The 16,243-nt window shown below is 31.1% G+C and overlaps 1 protein-coding gene across 1 annotated transcript; it reads right to left on the bottom strand.

Moving 5' to 3' along the window:
• Window positions 1-2,192: 2,192 nt before the first annotated feature.
• On the bottom strand, window positions 2,193-14,745 carry LOC139514756 (visual system homeobox 2-like). The gene is made up of 5 exons (XM_071304396.1): window positions 14,180-14,745; window positions 7,186-7,267; window positions 5,093-5,216; window positions 3,174-3,354; window positions 2,193-2,636 (listed from the first exon to the last, which is right to left on the bottom strand). The coding sequence occupies exons 1-5, from the start codon at window positions 14,577-14,579 to the stop codon at window positions 2,371-2,373; spliced, it is 1,053 nt and encodes a 350-aa protein (XP_071160497.1). The 5' UTR covers window positions 14,580-14,745; the 3' UTR covers window positions 2,193-2,370.
• Window positions 14,746-16,243: the final 1,498 nt, after the last annotated feature.

The following is a 16,243-nucleotide window of genomic DNA, read 5'->3' as shown; positions in this document are numbered from 1 at the left end:
GCATAATATATTTTTTTCATTTTATTTCTATTTACAGTAGTCAGCAAGATACTGGCATATTGCACTAACTTCTTCAAAACATTTAAGTTTAGATGAAATATCGCTATACATATAATGACATACTAGTAAAAGATGCAATTGACTGAAGTTTTATATGGAATGTATACAATCAACAGGCCAGAGAGATGTGGCAATTTACCAATGTATCATTTTCAGTCAGACAGCCATTATGTCAACGATTATATCAAGTTATAGCTACACTATATTTAAAAAAAATAGGATCCACTATAATCGTGAAACATAGTATGAGTAAATTACAACTCAGTAATTTCATGTTTTCATTACATCAAATTACTGGTACAGTTGATAAATATAAAATTAATTTAAGTAATAAAAAATGACCTGATAATATATAATATTTGTTCTAAAATTTGATTAAGATGCTTTAAAAATATCAAGTATTACCTCCCTTTCCATCTAAAATGACAAGACACATATTTTTTTCTATGTTTTTGGGATACGATTGTTTTCAAGCAATTTGTAGACTTATACCAGTGGCTCAGGACAATGCCCTCACGTCAACCGTTTTATTCTAAACATTAAGGACCATCTCAGATTCTTATGATTGTCTTGGTTTAAAAGGTAAAAACAAACAACGGGATTGAACTTATACCACTTTCCTATAATGTTCTTTTCATAATCTTCATGTTTAATATTTCCCTTGACTTATATGCGTGTTTTTAACAACACGGAAAATCAGAATCAAGCAGTATTTATATTTAGTGTTTTTATAAATTTTATAAAACATTTTACATGTGCAGTTGAATTAGTTTTGAAAATAATATTATCCAGCTACATGTGTACATGTGTCAATGAAAACAATGGCAATCGTATCCCTCAGAGCAATCTGCTCTTTGATTATATTATATAACATTTTAACCCGATTTAACATTTAATTCAATGTTTTGTTAAAAATGTACTTCCTTTTCCTCTATAATACGTAAAATTGTAAAAGAAAGTCTAGTAAAATTGCAGTTTTGAGTGATCCTAAGCTTACACATAACAGTTTAGTTTATCAAAAGGTCACACCCATATATTAAAGCAGCAAGAAGGTTGTTTTTTTGAAAATTTAAATTTGAGAACAGATTCAAAGACTCTTTGAAAATTACTATTCTGGTGAAATGAAAAGAGGAAAAGTATTTTCCCCTCTTTTGCATTACACGTGTTTAAAATAAACACACTAGTATCGGCTATCGGTTATGAAGATACAATACGTAACAAATTTCAAAATCTGCTGTATACGATTTTGCAGAATTCATTGTTTGCAATGCATTCAACATAGCAAACTGTATTTGATACAATAAAAACATTTTTAAAGTGAAATCCAGGACACAGATCCTATTGATTCTGTCGTAGTTAAAGTCAACAAAAGAGGGTGAAAATCAGTATTATAAAAACATTATTATCTTATTATGTTAACATTCTTGTACTATTGCACAACACAAAAAACCCAACCTGATAATATCAGTACTTTCATACTAATTTAACCATTGTAGCATACATATATATTACAATCAAACATCCATATGGCAATACAAAATAATAAATAAAACATCAATGAAATATAACATAAAAATGATTGTAGTATCAGTTCCAATAACTTGGAGATTTGTGAACCGCTTTCGGTAACGAATTGTAAATGAAAAACAAGGTTGCTATTTAAGAAAAGTATAGAATTTAGAAGAAAAACACATAAACCATAAACATTTAACAATCTGTAAAGTGGACATGTCTTCTTCCCAATATGTCTTTACCTATACTGTGTACTTTCTCAGCCTCAATAGATTTATTATACTTTTATTTTGATTATCTCTTTTAAGTTTTTTAATTGAAAATTTACTTTGTAAAAAAAACACCTTATATTTCACAAGAAAATGTCCTTTATGTAAAAATCTTGTGTGGTCTGTCCCTGCTTCTTTGACATTTTAGGAGACGAGAAACAATATTTTGATATAAACAAAATATGGTATAAATAATAAGTTAGTTAGTTGTAAGGTCAAGACAATCATTGTTTAATCAAATGAAATATATGATAATATGGACAAACAGTCGATCAAATATAATTTGAAGAGATGGGATACAAATTTCTCAAAATGGGGGTTCGTAGCGGGTATGACTTCGAAATATTTTTGTTTTTTAATACAAATGACAATATTGTGTCCTGAACATATGTTCCTGCATCTTTATTTACATGAATGGGATATTTAAAAAAAAATATGATGTCAACGGTTACCCTACGTCACTTTACTCTATAAATTAATAATTATGCAATAAATGGTGAATGGACGGAGAAATTCAGAGGTCAAATGATTACGATCTAAGAAGATCAGAAGATTCCACTGTGTCAGAAAAAAATGATCCATCAAATGAATTATCACTACATTCCTCCTCCTCTTTATCATTTTCAGTCTTGTTCAGGGCCTGTAATAATCTGGCATTGTGCTCCTGCGCTTTGGCCCGAAGTTGAGCTATACTCTCAGACCGGAAGTCTGTATTTTTATTGTCCATGTTATCAACGCAATCTTCTTCTTCTTCTCGTATTTTCTTTGAAGCTTCTAACGATTTCTTGTGCATTCCTAAAACAAGAAGAACATTGCCACTTAAAAAAAAATTAATATGTGTAAATTTTTATTGAGTTATTTAATGTGTGGGACACAGACTGGTAATTTACGAATGGGCAAATATACATATTGACAATGATTATTCTGTCATTTCTATTACCTTTGACTTTTGTAATCCCATTTGGCAGGAAAAGAAACTTAATATAAGGAGGAAACTTCTTAAAATTATTTTACAAAATATAACTTCAGAATTAACTGCACAAATGCTTTGTTTACGCATCAATGTAAATATAACGGAATTTGATGAGACTGTCATCAAAGTGAGATGGTTAGCGCTATAAAACCAGGTTTAATCCACCATTTTCTACATTTGGAAATGCCTGTACCAAGTCAGGAATATCATAGATGTTGTCCATTCTTTTTTGATGCGTTTTGTTGTTTGATTTTGCCATGTGATTGTGGACTTTCCGAATTGATTTTCCTCTAAGTTCCGTATTTTTGTGATTTTACTTTTTGCATCTTCTCAATGACCGAAAACAAAAACCGTCATACCTAACAGCCATGGTGCACTCGATTTCTCTATTCCTTTATCAGCTGTATTAATAATTGATTCCGGAAGCGGAAGGGCGTGTCTAACCATAGCACCATAGAGACCATACTCCGCCATAATGCTGCTCTTTCCCCATCTCTTCTCAGTTTTTCTCCATTTGGCTCTCTTGTTTTGAAACCAAACCTATCAAAACAATAAACATACCTATAACTATAGTGAATGCATATAAAAAAAAAGAAAGAAGAATGTGTGAGGACACGAATGCCACCGCTGAAGCTAATGTGTGAGGACACGAATGCCACCGCTGAAGCTTTGCTATTTAAAAAAACTTTAAGTGCTAAAAAAAAAACAGGTTCAATCCACCATTTTCTACATAAGAAAGACTGTACTTAAGTCAGGAATATGACAGTTGTTGTCCATTCGTTTGATGTGTTTTATCTTTTGGTTTTGCCATTTGATTAGAGGCTTTCCGTTTTGAATTTTCCTCGAAGTTCAGTATTTTTGTAATTTTACTTTTTTAAAAGGACATAGAACGATTACTAGCGACTCGCTGCCCGAATTCAAACTCAACTGTCTACTAGTTTTGGTTTTAAGCATTGTGGAAGCTTTGAGTTTCATAAAATTTAGATTGGGAATTTAAATAACACAAACAAATTAAGTTCCAGTTTGATAATTTCATAACTGAGAAAAAATATAAGAAATTACAAGTTTGAAATTTGAAGACAGATACCCATTTCAAATTACAAGGTTTAGAAAAAGTGAACAAATGGGCAAAATATATAAAATAAAGAACAAGATCAGGCATCCATTTCATAAGATATCAGGGAGCGTGGAGTAGAAAAAAAAAGATATCCACGTAAGAGTTTCATTCATTCCTATTATTTACAAAAGGTATGCATGAGAGCTAGTGATTTTAATTAGTACTTCTTTATTTTACTCAAGATAAACATTTTACACTAGAAGACATATTTATCCGTCATAATTAGATAAAGGTTTTACTTTTTTAAATTGGCCGTGAAATTAAAAAAAAAAGATTTATTATAAAAAGATGCAGAATATGCTTTTTTGTTATCAGTTTCGACAGAAACACAAATAATTATAAAATGTACAAATAAAGGTCACATTAGGGGTCATCGATAAAATAGTATATTGATGTTCGGTGTTTATTTTCCAAACTAGCTAGCATATTTTGGCATGTTAGTTTCCGTTCCTTATCGCTTGTGACATGCATGCACGTGCCACTATCTTCGATATTGTCGGAACAATTTTGATTAAATAAATGCAATGTAAACATAAGACACAGCATGGTGCAAGAATAACAACTCTACAATTTCCTCTCTAACTTTCAGAAATAATTTTCAGTTCGCTTCGTACATTCTTTAAAGAATTTTAATCAGGTTACGAAGAAAACTTTCAAAATACAAGGACGACTGTTAAATAATGTTAGGATTAAAAAAAACTGAGTTTTATTTTTCAAACAGTACGGATGGTATAAAGGCAAAAATCTTCATCACTTTGTCCGATTTCTTGTTACTTGATTGAAAAGAAAATTAAACATTGTAAGAACGTTGGTTAAAATTTAAAAAATATAATACGACGATAAGCAAAACCTAAACAAATGTACTTGTTAGTTTGGCGCATCTTTTTTTTTCATCATCCAGTCAAGCATATTTTTTGCATGAAACGAAAATCATCTGTATCAAGTTGAATTCAGTATTTTCTGCTGACGTACATTGGTGAAAAGGGTATGTAGTAAATTCCAACGTTTTCTTCATAAGGATAGGTCTGTACAAAGTTGTTTTCCATGCATTTAATGTGATTGTGCTTTGGATTTTTTGCTATTTCAAAAAGCAGTTTCCGTTTTGAATTGTCCTTGCAGTTCGGTATTAAAAGGTTAAATTGTTGCTATTGGTGTTCTTACCTGTATTCTGTCTTCTGGAAGATCTATTTTTAGAGCTAGAACTTCCCTGGCATACAAATCCGGATAATGAGATTCTTTGAAAGTCTTTTCTAGTTCTTCTATTTGGTAGCCAGTAAAAATTGTTCTGCAAAAGTACAAAATTAAATAACTTTGACATTGTTTTAAGATTTGAAAACGTCACTTATTATATGTGAACCAATTCATTTTTTTTTTTCATAGACATGAACTCTTTTTTCACGATTGTGTGGAAATTATTGATTAATAGCATAATGCTGATGTGGTAAAAAGATACATTTAATAATGTGTACCAGTGTTTTTTAGAGAGCAAATAAATTGCACAACCCTTCCTTCCGATTTTTTTATTTACCTGACCTTGGCTGGCCTGAAACCATTAATGTAACTTTATAGTTTAGACAGTGATATAGTTCCTATTTTAATTACAATGGAATAGTATATTATAACATTAGTTTGGTAGCTGCTATGGGTGAAATGCATTTCAATCATTTTAGATGTTGAGTTTTAAAGATATACAGCTATCTTTTAACCCGCAATAAATTACTACACTTAGTGACTATATAGCGCTCCTGTACATTTTAGACTGTACATGCATTTCATTTCTTAAAGAAGCGTATCTCAAAGATACATATCCATATATGGAATAAATACAGCATTTATCAAGATGCTTTGTGAAAATAAGTCGTAATTGCATACATTAACTTTTCTTTTCCATGTTATTCCATGTTTTAACTTTTCTTAATAGAAATAATTTGGGCAGAAGGAAAGGAAACTACATTTGAAACGATCCTGATTTTTTTCTCATTTGTGAATTTCAAATAGCTTTATGATTAATGGCCGTCAGTTTCTGAACGTCTCCTGTCTTGTTTTGTAACTTATGTTGAATTCATATCCAGATTCCGTTTGCCATTTCTTTCTGTTTAAGCAAAGGTAATGAAGATAGAAACATAACAAGCAATTATTTGTTCAGTTCAAACATTATTGGCAGAAATGATTAAATTGGAAAATGAAATAACTACTCCTTCCTTTTATTTTCAGTAACTATCCTTAATTACTGAAGACCGGTCGATCTTATAACGTTAATAAAGAAGCAAATTTGGACATTAAGCATTCTGGAAGAACTAATTGACTGAGCTGGAGCGAAAATGATTAGGTTGTTTATTTCATGGTCATGACATCCAGTCAATCACATTACTGCTAGGAAAGAAACATAATATACAACGCACATGCCTCGCTTATTAAATTTTGAATTATTCTCCGGTTTTGCTTAATTTGAAATATAATAATAAAGCATTGTACATCAATTTGCTGATATGACGAAATTCGTTTTTCCAATTAGATCGTTAAAGAAAAATCATCTTTTAAAAAATAAAAATATAAGATATTGGATGATTGTATGTAGAACGACAATTTTGTCATATAAACGCCAGATTCGTTTAAATAATTCCAGTTTTGTTGAGGTGTCTTATACAAAATGCACAAGGTCCTTTACAAAATGTGTGCTAATGCGAAACAATGCCTACTTTTCCGCGGTTGAACAATCCCAACTATCCTCCGTTTGATAAATAGGTGAATGACGATGACTACATATTCTTCTTCGATGAAACATTCTTCCCCCAAAATAAACACGTAAAAAAACTTTTCAAAATTAACCAGCGAAAATATACCCTCCATGACCGTGTAATGGATATATATAAATTCACTAATCAGGGTGTGACCAGGAAGAACATATAATAAAGTAGTACCTACGCATTGCTGCAACTTAATAAAAATAATAATATTGGATATTTTTGTTATTAATTAGTGACTGAAAGGCCCGAGACCATTGTCCTTGTATGTAGTAAAAAAAAGTAATGGACATTACAAAAAGGGAATAAACAAATTACGGAAAGATAAAAATATGAAGAAGAAATAAAATAAAGATGAGAGAAAATTTGCTTTAAAAATTAAAGAATATAGAAGTATCGCCACCCCAACTGTCGTATAACAGACCCTCTTAAATAAAGGTAATCTTGGGAAGCATCATTGAGAGAGCAAGTCTTCAATAAAAGAACATAAAGTTGGTTTGAATTTAATACCTGTGTCTTCGTCGCTTTTTCTGCTTTTTATTTAACTGTTGTTCTGTTTTCTCAAGATGAGCACATTCTGGTCGTTGTAAACCTGAAAATACAATCAAAATAAACATATGTATATAACATAGAAAAAAATCATAAATACTTAACCAAATGCAGTCAGGAAAATATATAATTGGAATTAGTGATTCATAGATTTAAGAAGATGTGGTATGAGTGCCAATGTGACAACTCTCCATCCAAGTCACAATTTATAAAAGTAAACTATTGTAGATCAAAGTACGGTCTTCAACATGGAGCCTTGACTCAAATCAAACAGTAAGCTATAAGTAATCGGCCTCAAAAATTACTAGTGTTAAACCATTCATTTCAAACAATCTTTCAGGTATAGTTGGTTTCACTAATGTTGACCGACATCAAAATTCTGGAAAGCCAAAGGTGATCAATTCATTGGGAAAGTTCATTCCACTTGCATGTCTACAGATCTTAAATGTTTGTCAGTAAAAAGAGATAGTTTGTTTACACCCCCTCATTTTACCGGAAGTACTTCTGACTGACAAATGACCACATCAATTTTACATGCAAATCTATTACAAGCCACTTTATTCATAGGGCCTACAAAATGTCGAAGGTCAAGAGAAACCTTAATATTGAATTTAAATTGTAAACAAACGTACTTTTTGCTTTCTCTTAAGTAAAAAATAAAGTGGTATTTTAAATAGCTCTTCATTATATTGATTATGATAAAAGAAAAACAAACAAATACGATTTAAAGATCGTTAAAGGACAGGAAAAGGCACTGACTACGACACAGAACATGGCGCCCAGTGTCATGGCTGCCAAACCGATTGTGTCAAAAACTTGAGATAATCTGTGGTACCAGTTAAGCACTTAAGTATACTTTAATGTGACTAAGACAAGACTGTGCAAATAAATGGTAATATCTGAATACACAAACTCGAGAGCCGGTAGAACGGACGCAAGTCTTTCGGATTTAACATTCCGAACGTTGTACGATGTTGGTATACAGCTAGATACGTTAAAAGTTAAATTTAATTAGCGGGACGTTGACACTGGTAACTCATTTTACATGTAGTATTACATGTAATAGAAAGATAAATGTGAATCGGTAAGAGGGAATCGAAAGAACCTATCAATATCTATCATTCTCAACACGATTGGAAATGCATGCTGTCTAGTTCGATTCATTATAAATTAAGATGTATTATCACGAATGAACATACATTGTAAAATACATGGTACAAATTGTATTACTTGTAGTCTAAAATACAGATTTTACTTTGATTTAATTTTTCTGTTTAATTTGTTTTTGAGAAATAGTCATAAAAAGGTGAGCGATACAGCTTTATGTGAGAGTAATACAAGTAGAAGGGGCGGAACCAGAGAGCGCTTATTGACAAAAAATATGGTTTCTGCGAATAGACAAACCGTATGAATTCAAATTATCATGTTCGCAACTGTAAACACGATATATTGCCCATTTTGAGCAAACAATGACGTTTCCAACAACCAATTTTCCTTCTTTACACCCGGGCTATCGGAAATGGATTTTCTGTGTTTAGACCTGATAAGGAAATTCCAGGTGTTATGGAGCCCGATTCGACGGAACAAAGTTTAACATTTACTGAAGTTTTCATAATGTTAATTTATTAGAAAACCGGAAAATACAGCATGTAACTGTCATTTATTTGAGGAAAATTAGGTTTCGATCCTAAGTCAGATCAAATTCACCTGCCGAAATAGCGCTTGAAAAATTTATCTGCAAGTTCCTAGCATTTTATCCGTAGCTTCATGTTGAAAGTCAGAGACAAAGAAAACATCTTATAATTGTCAAGTAGACGTGACAGTTTTAATCATCTCTTGTATTGATTGAAATAAGATAACAATTGATACATTTATTTTAAATAGAGTTTAATGTTTATCAGACCTTCACATGAAATTATCGTATACATCCGTCAACAAAGAAATACATCATAATATATTTGCAGTTAAAAAAAATGTGCAAACGGTAATGTGTGTAATCTACAAATGTATGAAAAATATATTTATTAAAAAGAAGAGATGTAGAAATGTATGCTCTTTATGTTTGGAAAATGGAATTATCACATAAAAAGTTTAATATTGGCCAATGAAGCTCGCGAAGTTTTATTAGCTAGAGAACTGACGCTCTCGAAATCCTATTTAATAGCGAAACATAAGGCACTGTCGCTCGCGAAATCTTATTTTATAACGAAAAATATAGAACACTGACGCGAAATTCCATTTTTAGAATAACAAAACGTAGGGCACTGACGCTCGCGAAATCCTATTAATTAACGAAACATAGGGCACCGACGCTTGCGAAATCCTATTAAATAACGAACATAGGGCACTGACGCTCGCGAAATCCTATTAAATAACAAAACATAGGGCACTGACGCTCGCAAAATTCTATTTTGATTAATAACGAAACACATGACATTGAAGCACGCGACATGTACATGCTCTCCCTCCAATTGAAACACTAAGGGGAGAGTCTGGTGGAGAAATTTTACGGGACGTGGAAGAAGTAAAAATGAATAACAAAATTATCGAACTCCGAGGAAATTCAAAACGTAAAGTCCCTAATCAAAAGACTAAATCAAAAGGCCAAACACATCAAACGAAGGGATATTAACTGCCATATGCCTGATTTGGGACAGGCATTTCCTTATGTACATAGAAAATGGTAGATTAAACTTTGTTTAATAGCTAGCTAAACCTCTCACTTACATGTATGACAGTTGCGCACAAAATACATGAAAAGAACATTGGTAATGCATACTTAACTTGCTTCAAATGGAAACACTCAGATACTACCCATTATTTTACCGTGCAGAAATTCAATGTTACATATTCGTTGAATATTTAAAATCATAGAAATAAACAAAACATACCAAAAGAAAAGAACAAATATATAAAAATAATAATAAAGCCTTCATAAGTAATTCACTTATATAGTTTCTTTCAAAAATAATTTTTCTTCGACTAATAATAAAAAGGCAGTTTTATATTTTAATTTTCACCTACATACGATAATCAAAATATTATGTTAAAAGTTTTAACGATCTTGACCCCTTAAAAATGTCAACAACCGTACCGGGAAAAAAAGCAAATATTACGAATTTTACAAACTACTTGACCAGTTTTTTTTCCTTTTAATTAAAATGCACCATTTGACGTGAACACCAGTGCAGTAACATAACAGGTTACCATGACGTTTGTTCCCATCATGAATTAGCTGAAGGAGCGATCAAGTGCCGCGTAATAAATGGTCGGTGTTTATACGTCCAACGTGAAGATGTCATCAGGTTATAGTGTTAATTGTATTGTCATTTTGTCCGTGTTCACGGTACGATATCACCTCCGGTACAAAAGATCGCACTAGACCACGACGTCCCGTGGTACTCGCACAAAACATCATCTCTGCCCAATTGGCCATCTTTGTACTCATGTCAATAAGCAAATGGCAACCGTGTCGTTACCGACTTGTTTAATGACAATATCGGCTCGGGTAATTGGAAGGCTAACTGAGCGAATTTTGTCGGTTTTAATCTAATAGACAAATCGTCAAATTAGTTTGTTTAATAAGTTGTTATAACGTGTGAATTATAACACGTTTTCCTCAATTTTACTTCCTAAATCAAGGGATACATCAATTTCTCAGAACTTTCTTATTTTAGTTTTGATAACGAAGTAGTTATGTCACAAATTCAAACATTTATTGAACTAATGTGAAGTTTTTTCATTGAATTTGAGAGCCCGAAGTACCCCGGGTATGAGTCGATGTGACAGCAATCTGACGACAATATTAAAGTAACACATCTATAGAGGCACATCGTAAATATAAACCTTACATATAAATTACAAGAATTTAAAACGTTCACACATATTTACTGTCATCGAAAATTTAATGCATTTTAAGAACAAAATGACAAATAGCTGTTTCCATTTGCGTCTTCTCCGTCTCTTGTAGAAAATTGTCTCATTGACAATCATGTATACCACATCTCTTATATTTTTGTAATTTTATAATTGATTTATGTCAACCCCCGGTCGTGAAATTTAGTTTCAATTACACATAATCATGATTTAGCGAAGACAAAAGTTTTAGAATAAGCAACAAAACGCCAACATGTATATTTACATAACTTCAACGTAGTTTTACAAATACTCCAAAATTGTTCATTGATAAAATTCTCTCATTTTTACAGGTATGAATAACTTAATCCCTTCCGCATTACAGGAAATAAAAACAAATTGTATTAGTTGATGTTAGGGTTGTAATCCTCCTTAAACTAACAAATCATTCTTCAATGGATTTACAATAATGCGATAATTGGCTAAATATTGACTCGTAAAGCAATGAAAATACTGATATCTGCTTGTAACTGTTCCCGTTAGAAACAATGTTTGAAAATAAAATATACAAAAAATCTGATAAATATCAGGTGAAATAAATTAATTTTGATAAATAATTTGTTTTCTTTCAATGAAATGCGATGAAAGGGAAAAAGAATAAAATAACATGAAATGTTAAAAAATAACAGAATAAAATACTAAACCCATTAAACTGATTACATCTACATTTTAAAATATGAATCAATTTTAAAATTTTAAATGTTTAACATATGGAATATAAGTCATGCGGTTTCTGTTTTTATTGCATAGCAATATAATATTTCCCACAGAAAGTAACCAAAAGTTAGCGTGCAATAAATTCTAATATTGCACTAGTGCAATAAATCTTCAAATGACGTCATCAACAACAAAATCTTAGTTTAAACCAATTTTTACTTTCAAATATAATATTACTATACAATAAAAGGGTTATTGCATGAATATTGTCCCTCGTAGAACATATATTGCACTCGCAAGCTCGTGCAGTATAAAATTCTACTTGGGACAATATTTCCCACTATTCATGCAATTACCCTATAATACTTATTATGTAAAACTATTTGAATGCAAAACTATATTTTTTTTATGATTAGAGAAGGGAAAACTGAGTAATTTAATTCTAATTTAGCTTTTTCAAACAAAAATAAATAATATGTATAAATATATCAATAATTATCTCTTAATATTAGCTTCTTCAAAAAATAAACATTTGGTTAATTTTATTTTTTATTTATACATGTATCATATATTAAAAAAAATGTTTTTTCCAAAAAATGGTTAGAATCTCACTGAATATAACATTTCTTCTGTGAAACATCATAAACATACATTTATTTTAATAAATTATAATACATGAAATATTTGCCGCTGGCAGTTTAGTAACCCACATGTATTTAAATGAATTGAATTTCGTCTCAAACCGAAAGAATCGTTAAACAAACAAAAAAACTTTTATGTAAAGCATATAATGATACAGATATTTAAAAACTTATTTCCTTCGTTTGATAACAATATTGAACTAACTAGTATTATCTATAGTCCTTTAGGTTTTAAAGAAACTTATCTATAATCCTTTTTTCCATGTATTTGTTTTTGTTCCATATTTTGTGATGCTGAATATATAAGCATTTTATTGCATGGCACCTTTTTCTTACATTAATTTTCTGTTGTTCTTAAATCGGTTTTATTAGACAATTTTAGTTATTCATTTCCTTGTTTAATTATCATTTGTTTTTCATTAAAACAAAGACGAATTTTAATTTAATTTTTTTTATTGTCAGATAAATATCCCCCTCCAGAATATCCTCCCTCCAGAATAACAAAACCATAAAGTACAAAAATAAGAAAAGACATATTCGGAACATGCTTAAGAAGAACGAATGTGAAAATAGAAAACTGTGAAAATACAAACCGGACGTTAGGGAAACATCTTGATCATTTTATCTTGATCATTTTAACATTTTAACAAACCAAGGGCATGACCCGTGTTTATAACTCAAATCAAAACAACAAAACATGTTAACAATATGTTAAGACAAAGAAAATACCAAGTTGTACCAAAAAGATAATTGAAATTCTATATGAATGAATTAAAAAAGTTATAATGTATTTATAACATGTATCTGCTTAAAATATCACATCATATAGAAAAAAGGGGTGTCATTTGCCAAAAAAGTACTGAGGACCCGGAAACGTTCCTCCGTAATGTTCGAAAACATTTTAGACAAAAGAAAATCCTCAAACCTACTGGAACCAACAACATTTGTATCTGATAATTCACATAAATTCTTGTTATTTATACGTATGAATTATAAAACATATTTTTATATACATGTATGTTCCGTTTAACTTTTTATTTAAAGAAACTTCTTAAATTTATTTTCATCTATTAAGTAAAGAACTGAACAACAGACCAAGCAACGAATATTCAATGCATATCTAAAAAAAAGTCCACAATTTAGTATTATAATTTTGGAGCAAACTTTAAAGAATTTTTGGTTTACAAAAGAACAGTCCCATTTTTTTGTTGACACCATCGATGGAGAGACGAAAAGAAAAAATAATCATGTCTTCAATATATGATATTTTAATTAACTAATAAATGTTTTGTATTCTCTGAATTGTGATAGATTGTAAAAATCCTGACGTTATAAATATAGCTTATACAACATTTAATTATAAGTGTTACTTTTTGTAATTTATTTTGTAGAAGATCGAAATGAAAATAAAGAAGATCAGTCAAATGATGTATGATTCCAAACAAAACTAAAAAGAAAATGCAAGTCGTCTGAGATTTAAATTTTGTCTGTCTTTACTATCCATCAGTAATTGTTGTTTAAATAATATCAGAAAAAAGTCATTTACATCTGACTACGTACGAGACATATTTTTTTAGAGTCAAAGTTCAGAATTAGAATTTCTTAAACAAAAATCAGGTTCATTTTCCTCTCTGAAAACTTAAACTTATTAGTTTGACAACCTTACACTACAATTGACAATAATAATAGCTGTTAATCCAATAACTTCATATCCCTAAAGTGCAGAAAGAACGTGAACTCACCTTCGTCCAAGGCCGGTGCCTTGACTCCGTACCCCATGTTGTCTGTGTACCGTGGTGTACCAGTGGTATATGTTTGGGCTGTAACTGTCCCCGTTTCCAGTCTCCATGGACAAAACGAACTACTTGTACCTTGTGGAACAGTTTGGTCTCTGTAGAAACTTTGTGGCTGTGTTTCGAATCCAACATTGCCTGTTTGGTATGGAGACGTCGGTGTTAGACCTGGTACATATGATATGTTAGTGTAGCCCTGGGCATCTAGAAAGTCGGGGCTCTGGTTCTGTCGACAATTTGGCAGTCCTAGAATTTCATGGATTGCAAAAGACTGTCTCTGTTGTGGTGGACTGTAAAGTGTCCCATTATTGTACGGGGTCTGGAAGCTCATTGATTGCTGTGTATTCATAGTCCAAATAAACTTTGTAAATGTTGGTAATTAATTGTTCACTTATGCTAATTGTTGAGGAAATCAGTAAATTTGTCAGTCCTTAGCAGGCCAATTTAGAACTGTTACAATTATATTTAACTTCGCTAATTATATCCCACCATTATGATGCACACAGACCAATGGGTTCTCTAACATTAATATTTGCATATTACAGATTTTATTACCTGTTAAGAAGGTATCCACCCCATCACTTTCAAAGTCACGTGGTCATCACATCCTAATTACCTTTTTGTTTTTCGTCACTATCTCCTCCCATTTGTTTACACAAATATCTTGTATTTGTCAATCACTTGTGAGATTCGACAGGTTTAACAGATTAACTGGCGATGAAATAAACACGAACCTTCGCAAAGGGGCGCCTAACTATCCGTCCTTTTTACACATTTAATGCAACAACCTTTATATTCAATTTCTGTCAATTGCTTGGATAAATAATGATTTGATATAAGTTAAAAAATGTGTATTTGAGATTTCTAGTACAATTAGCTTTTATTAAATGGACAAATGTTTTAACTATAATTGGCACTTTGAAGGACGTCCTGGTGGGGGAGACGAACCAAGTGATATAATGAATTGGGTAACACTTCAAACTGGCCTAAACAAAATGTCAAAAAGAGAAAGTTCGGAACAAAACATACTTTTCATGTGAAATTTGACAGTTTTTTTTACTTACACCTTATTTCAACCTTAGTGTTTTTATGATAATATGATGAACAAGCCATTTGTATTCTATTTAAAAATCAGAAAACGTGGCTTGATTGTCAATAAGACAACTCTTGTCAGAGACAAAACTGCGTAGACCCTCAACAATGAGCAAAAACAAAACCGTATATTTATAGTGACCCAGAAAATGTACTGACATGACACAAAATGATAAGCCAGACCAGAATGAACAACCATGGTTTTTACATTTACAGTTTCAATTCATTGCCATTAAGATTGAAAGAAAGAAAAAAAATTCATATAAATGAAATGTGTGATGTAATTTAAGTTAATTTATTCAAATTGAGAATAACATGATTTATATTAATTTATCGTTATACACTATTTTGTTATCATTTTTTCTTCAAATCTATTTATTATATCAAAAGGTTAAAAATCAGTCAAAGAAGAATGACTAATAAAAAAAATCATGAACTTTGTGTGATTTGTAAAGTCTTTACATTTTTAAATGGTAATTATAAGTTTATAAAACGTTTATTTTTAGATATTTAACACATCATCTGCATGGTAGTGATTCAAAACGAACTGATGCATGTCTTATTCTAAATTGTCAAAGAAATGCGAACTTACTAACGAGAAGCCATATATACATACCGGATAAAATATCCAACAGGGGGCACGTATAGTAGTTCAGTTTTGTTCTTCTATGTTACTGCGGCCAGTTTTGTCGTCTAGGTATTATTCTTATTAACATAAATAATCACACCTCCCTTTTTAACCGCCAAAAGATGTGAACATAAAAAAAGAAGATGTGATATGATTGCCAATGAGACAACTCTCCACACGACACCAAAGGCAAAGGATACATAAGTTATCAGCTCTGTCACCACACCACACCACACCACACCAAAGGCAACAGATACATAAGTTATCGGCTCTGTCACCACACTGCATCAGTA

Source organism: Mytilus edulis, chromosome 3 (assembly GCF_963676685.1).
Source record: "Mytilus edulis chromosome 3, xbMytEdul2.2, whole genome shotgun sequence".
In the NCBI taxonomy this organism is placed as follows: Eukaryota; Metazoa; Mollusca; class Bivalvia; order Mytilida; family Mytilidae; genus Mytilus; species Mytilus edulis.
This window is presented reverse-complemented; position numbering and strand designations above follow the sequence as displayed.

Bases quoted from the DNA above. Each gene is read 5' to 3' on its own strand.
- LOC139514756 (XM_071304396.1), bottom strand. From the start codon at position 14,579: ATGAATACACAGCAATCAATGAGCTTCCAGACCCCGTACAATAATGGG. The intron at 7,268-14,179 runs GTGAGTTCACGT...TTGTATTTTCAG, and splicing joins GGCACCGGCCTTGGACGAAG to GTTTACAACGACCAGAATGT. The intron at 5,217-7,185 runs GTATTAAATTCA...GTACTTTTGCAG, and splicing joins AAAAAGCGACGAAGACACAG to AACAATTTTTACTGGCTACC.